The 6,243-nt window shown below is 40.2% G+C and overlaps 1 protein-coding gene across 1 annotated transcript in view; it reads right to left on the bottom strand.

The window, feature by feature from the left end:
• Positions 1–1,905: 1,905 nt before the first annotated feature.
• Positions 1,906–6,243, bottom strand: part of GCNT2 (glucosaminyl (N-acetyl) transferase 2, I-branching enzyme (I blood group)) — a 53,177-nt gene continuing 48,839 nt past the window's right edge. The window contains exon 3 of the mRNA XM_006891599.1: positions 1,906–2,096. Coding sequence (XP_006891661.1) covers positions 1,906–2,096 — 191 coding nt within the window. The remainder of the gene's footprint in view (positions 2,097–6,243) is intronic.

Raw genomic sequence — 6,243 nt, 5'->3', positions numbered from 1 at the left:
CAACAGTTACAGTGGAAGAAAAGATCCATGAAAAATGTTATTAATTACAATAATTATTTTTTTAAGAACAAATATTTAGAAACTCAATGGACTAGGGGAACACTAAAGTTGACATCTGTTTTTCTGAGGTGACAGAACTCCGTGTGAACACTGAGAGGACACTCAAACTCTGCCTTTTATGGAATACTACACGTGGCTTAATTCTACCTCCTCTCGGTACTCCACCCCAGATAATGAACTGAGAAGACCAGTAAGAGAACTCCAATTCCCAAACAGGGAATCTGTTTTCCTAATGCTTACCGATCTCTCTAAGCCTCAGTTACTTCATCTGTAAAATGGGGCAATGATGGGAACCTCACAAGACTTTTGTGAGGCTGGAGTGAGACATACAAAGGGCCTACCACAATTTCCAGGACACAATGGGCTTTATTTCTTATCTCCTTTCTTCCTCTCTTTTATTTCCCTTGTCCTGATAACACAATTTACATTTCCAATATTGCAATCATCTTTAAGACATGAATGTTTCAAAATACAACCAAGATACTCCAGAGAAGATTTTCCAATGCTGACACTACAACCAAGTATTTTGTGTGGCCAGTGGCTGCCTTTTGCTTGTTTCAGCATGGATCTGGTGCATAAAGGACACTCATGAATGACTATTGAATGCACATTGATGGAATGAATAGAGGCTAATGACAAGGCCAAAGTGATAGGGATGCTTATCTATATTTGAGAACTGTCAGAAATTGAGGCATCTCTGGAAGCATCTGGCTTTGTAAAGCTATGGGGAGACTACTATCAACTAGTTAAAAGCCTTGGAGATAGAATTTGGGTCTCCACTGTACAGCTAAGATTTTTCAGGTAAATGGGAAAAGAGTCACAGAAGAGGAAGTGATGCACTCTGATGTGTTAAGAGACCCCATTCCTATCCCATGTCCATGCAGCAGCACTTCTTTCTAGAAATATCTTCATTCTTGCAAGGTCTTTTCAGTTCCCAATGGCAAATTATAGAAAAGGGATCAGAGCAATTCTTGGTATAATAGAGACATGTGGTGTTTCCCAGAAATCCTTTTGCCAAAGGAAGCAAGCAAGCATTGACTTGTGTCTTAGAGCACATCCTACCCTGTGTTAATGAATTTATACTACTATGCACAAACTTGAGTGTCTATCTTCTTGCTGAAGGTTGGCAGTTTGAATCCACTCATTAGTGCCTTAGAAGATAGGTCTAGTGATCTGCTTCTGGACGGTCCCTGCTTAGAAAACTCTCTGGGGCTAGTGCTCTGCATAATGGGGCTTCCATGAGTTGGGATCAACTTGATGGCAGCTAGTGATGGTAACAACAGACACAAGCTGAGCCAAGACATTAGTGCCAAAACTCAGGAACAAGCTTGGTTCTCAATTCTATTATCTAGATATTTAAAGGAGATTTGTGAGTACCTAGAAAGCTGTCCCTAGGCCTATGTGTGGTCAAGTAAAGACATGAGGTTTTTATATGTATTAGAGTATGGCTGCAGTTCAACAACAAAAGATTCCCTCTTCAGAGAAACCCAGTTCTTGTTTTCCCAAGTAAAATTTCCCCAAACAATAATCCTTTCAATTAGAACATGCATATACGTTGAACATCTGGTACAAAGTTCTGATGACAGTGAGATTCATATGATGATCTCTAGGAGAGCAAATGGGGAGATGCGTATATCAAGAAATCACCAAATTGTTAAAGAGCCAGGACTGCCCCAACCAATCATCCTGTTTGCGTATTTCACAGTAGACTGTGGATACTTCAAAGCATAATCATGTAGCCAGGACCCAACACCATAACGTGGTCTTCAAATTGTTCACACAAAAAAGGCAAAACTCTTTCATGATGAAAAGCTTTTCTTCCCAAATGGGTGTGAATTACAGCAATCAGAAATACCAGCTGGGCTGTATTGCAATTTCACTCTGATTTAGGGTTCTTTCTCGAAGCCTCAGTTCTAGGCATTCCACTGTCAGGGGGTAAGTGTTCAGCTCAAACTTATTAGCGAACAGGCTGGGTGAGTCAATTAGCCACTTCAAGTCTCCATTTCCATAGATACAAATGTCATGGACATAGTGACCTGCAAAGAAGAGAACAAAAAACACTGTCAAAATATGCTTGCTTTCAAAAGTCAACCTTAGTGAACTTAAAGAATAGTAAAGTTATTGCTTGGTTCCATTGCTATAGGATTAATTTCAAGTCTCCCTCAATCATTGTCACTAAATTAGAACCAACTCGTAGCTGACCCACCAGAGGGTTTTCAGAGGCAGTAAATTGCATGGGAAGAGCTGCCCGTCCTTCTCCCACAGAGCAGCTGGTGGATTCGAACTGCCTGCCTTTCGTTTGGCAGTGTAACTCCTTAGTTCTTATGCCAGGAGGATTGTATATAGTCCTGTTTTACAGAAGAAAGATGGGTGATCTCTTCCTGTGCCGTTTGCTGTCTCTGAAAACTGGCTGGGTGTTCAGCTACGAGTTGATTCCCACTAGGTGGTACATAACAACTAATTAGGAAGATGAGAAATAAGAATCCATTCAATATAATTCAATCTACTACTCCTTCCTCTGATACCAAGTTTGTGGATTCATGCAACCTATTATATTGTTTTTTACATATAAATTTTTTTATTTTAATTGTGATTTTAAAGTTTATGGAAAATTAGATTTTCATTCATTCATTGTTGTACATTTTAGCTCCTCTCCTCTCTTTCCCCTCCTCCAGTTCACTTTTTTTTTTTATATTGATTCATTGTTGCACAATTACCTACCTGCTCCCTTCCCAGTCCTCTTCCCAATGTACCTCTTATTCTGGGCTCTTGTTGTATGTATAATGCCTGATCATGTATTCCTTTTAAACAATTCTTTCTTTTTTCTGTTCCAATGCAATTTTCATTATCTATCCACTCTTATCCTATTCTCTTCCCAACCCTCCATGTCTGACCTGCTTTATAACAGTGGTGTTATGCAGTATCTGTCCTTTTGTGACTGAGATATTTTACTCAAGATACTTATTAGAAGGCAACTTCATATATTCTAATTAAAATCTGTTCAATTCTGTTTCTACTTGCAATTCCGTATTTTTTTCCACTGACTTTAGGCCAGTCTCACAAGTGAAAAGGCCGAGTCCAGACCGTCAAGTTGCTTCAAGAAAGCACTGTACTGATAATTATAACTTGTTACCATCAAGCTGATTGTGACTCAATGGCCTTTTAGGGCAAAGTAAAACTTCCCCCATAGAGTTTCCAAGGCTGTAATCATTACAGAAGCAGACTGCCACATTTTTCTCCCACACAGCAGCTGATGGATTTAAAATACCAACTTTTTGCCAAGGTGGCAACAAGTTTAAGCCAAGTCATTTAAGTCAAGTGTTTAAATGACTACACCATCATGTCTCCTAATATTTATGGCCACAATATCTTTATAGGAATAAAGATGCAAATAGGAGCTCTGGTAGCTTAGCAGTAGTGTTTTGTGCTGCTAATCAAACATCACATGACAAGGTCTGGGACTGATCCCAACACTGATATTTCTTGTCCCAAAACAGAAGATCAAGTGCATTGAAGTCTCTCACTGATCAGAATGCTCATGAATCTTCTTACTTAGAGCCTTTGTTGTTGTTGATTGCCTTCGAATTGAGCAAGACTCATAGTGAGTGACCCCTTGAACAAAAGGCCTGAAGCCCCTCTACAACCATTGACATTTATCAAAGTTCATAGAGTTTCTGGAGGCATGTTGTTTAGAAAGTGGATGCCATTCCTGCTTCCAAACCTGTCATAGTATGCTATTGTTGTTATGTGCTACTGAGTCACCTGTGATGCATAGAGACCCTATGTACAGCAGCTCTGAAACCTTCCCTGTCCTGAGCCAGTCTCATTAATTCCAACACACTAACTCCCATTGCCTTTTTTCTGTATCAATTAATCTCATTGGGGGTCTTCCTCTCCTGCGCTGTCCATTTACCCTTCTGAGCGTGATATCTTTCTCCAAGGACCAATCTCTCCTGGCCACGTGCCTAAAATAAGTGAGACAGAGCTTCAAAATCCTACCCTCTAAGGAGAGACTTGATTTCACCCTCTCCAAGACAGACAGATTTGTTTTCTTGGCAGTCCATGGTATGTTCAAGACTCTTCTCTAGCACCGCAATTCGAAGGTATGCATTCTTCTTCTGTCATCCTTATTCATTGTCCAACTCTCTGAATCATAACAAATAACTGAGAGGACCATGGCCTGGACTAGGCACACCTTTGTCTCTAGATTGACATCGTTGCTCTTCAGCAGTCTGAAGATGTCCATGACAGAAGATTTTTTCCAATGCATTTGTCTTTTGATTTCCTGACTTCTGATGTTAAGAATACTGATTGGGGGAAAAAAAAGAATACTGATTGGAGTCGATCAAGCTGTAATTGCTAACAAACTCAATCTCTTCTCCATCTATTATGGTGATGCCAATTGGCCCAGTGGTGAGAATCTTTGTCATCTTGATTTTGAGCTTCAGTCCATATTAAAGACTAGAGTTCTCGACCTTTTGCAGCAAGTGCCTCAGGTCTTCTTCAGTTTCAGCAAGCAAGGTTGTGTCATCTGCATATCGTAGGTTGTTAATGAGTCTTCCTCCAATCTTGATACCACACTCCTCCTCATAAAGCCCTGCTTCCTGAATGATCTGTTTTGCATAAAGATTGAAAAGATAAGGGGACAGGATTCATCCCTGCCACACTCGTTTCCTGATTTTGAACCATGCAGTGTTTGCTTGCTCTGTTCTGAGGACTGCTTCTTGGTCCAAGTATGGGTTTCATATAATAAGGTCTTAATTATATCAAGTTTTCCTTGGGTGGCACAAAAAGTTAGGTGCTCCACTACTAGAGAAAATGTTGCTGATTAAAATCCACCCAGGTATGCTCTTATAATCATTCAGTCTTGAAAACCCTAGGAAAAAAGTCCTGTTCCATACAAATGGAGTTGCCATAAGTCAAAATAATTTAACAGTAACTAATCACAATTATATAGGTCCAGAAAAGATATAACTATTGAGGCTCAATATCAAGAAAAAAAAAAGGTTCTCAACACTGGGCTGACTGACAGCATCATGATTGATGGTGAAGAGATTGAGATTGTTAACTTTTTTAGTTTGCTGGGCTCCACAGTCAACACTCTTGGCACCAGCAGCCAGGAAATTAAGAGATGTATTGCGATAGTAAAGTCTGCAGTTAGAGACCTCTCTAAAGTACTGAAGAGCAATGATGTCAGTCTAGAGACTAAGGTGTATGCCTGATGTATGCCATGGTCTTTGCAATCACTTGTTATGCATCAGAGAGCTGGACAATGACTACGGAGGATAGAAGGAGAATTGATGCCTTTGAGCTGTGATGTTGGAGAAGAGTATTGAATATACCATGGACTGCTAAGAAAACAAACAGGTTTGTTCAGGAGAGGGTGAAAGCCAGGCTGCTCCTTAAAGGCAAGAATTCTCAAGCTTCATCTGATATACTTTGGACATGTTTCAAGGAGGGACCAGTCCTTGTAGAGGTACGTGATGCTTGGGAGGGTGGAGGGACAGCAAAGGATAGGAAGACCCTCAATGAAATGGATTGATTCAGTGACTGGGGTGATTGGGGTAGGTGTGTCAGGGACTGTGAGATTGGCACAGGATAGAGTAGGGTTTAGAGCTGTAGTCCACTATGAATCGCAGGTGACTGGGTGGCTCATAACAACAACATGGGTTCCTTCCTGTCAGAAGCAAAGAACAGTGAAGAAAATGAAAGGCTAAAGAAAACAACCTATTCAAAGGAGTAATGAATGGACCATCTCCATTTTCAGCCTCTCCTACTTTGAGAACAGAACTAGATGGTTGCCAGCTTCCACTACTAACTACTGTTATAGAGACTATAATAGTAGGTCCTGGATAGAGTGGGAGAAAAATGTGAGACCAAATGGAAACTAATAAACAAAGACCAGACTTCCTGCTCTGATGCAGACTAGAAGAACTTCCAAGATTATAACCCTTTCAGTATCCTTCAACCTGGAAATGAATCTATCCCCAGCAATTACCTTTTAACCAAGCAATCAACAGACCTATAAAATGAATAATAACACTCAAGAGGAACATACTCATCAGAATAATTGACAATTAAAGACCAAAAGGGAAGCATTTACCTACAAACAAGTTCAGAAATTCAGAAGACCAGAAGGGACAGGGAAGAAGAATTAATGGAAATGGGAACTCAGTGAAAAAG

The sequence above is a fragment of the Elephantulus edwardii genome, unplaced genomic scaffold, assembly GCF_000299155.1.
Source record: "Elephantulus edwardii isolate Elephantulus edwardi_28Jun2011 unplaced genomic scaffold, EleEdw1.0 scaffold00101, whole genome shotgun sequence".
Taxonomy (NCBI): domain Eukaryota; kingdom Metazoa; phylum Chordata; class Mammalia; order Macroscelidea; family Macroscelididae; genus Elephantulus; species Elephantulus edwardii.
This window is presented reverse-complemented; position numbering and strand designations above follow the sequence as displayed.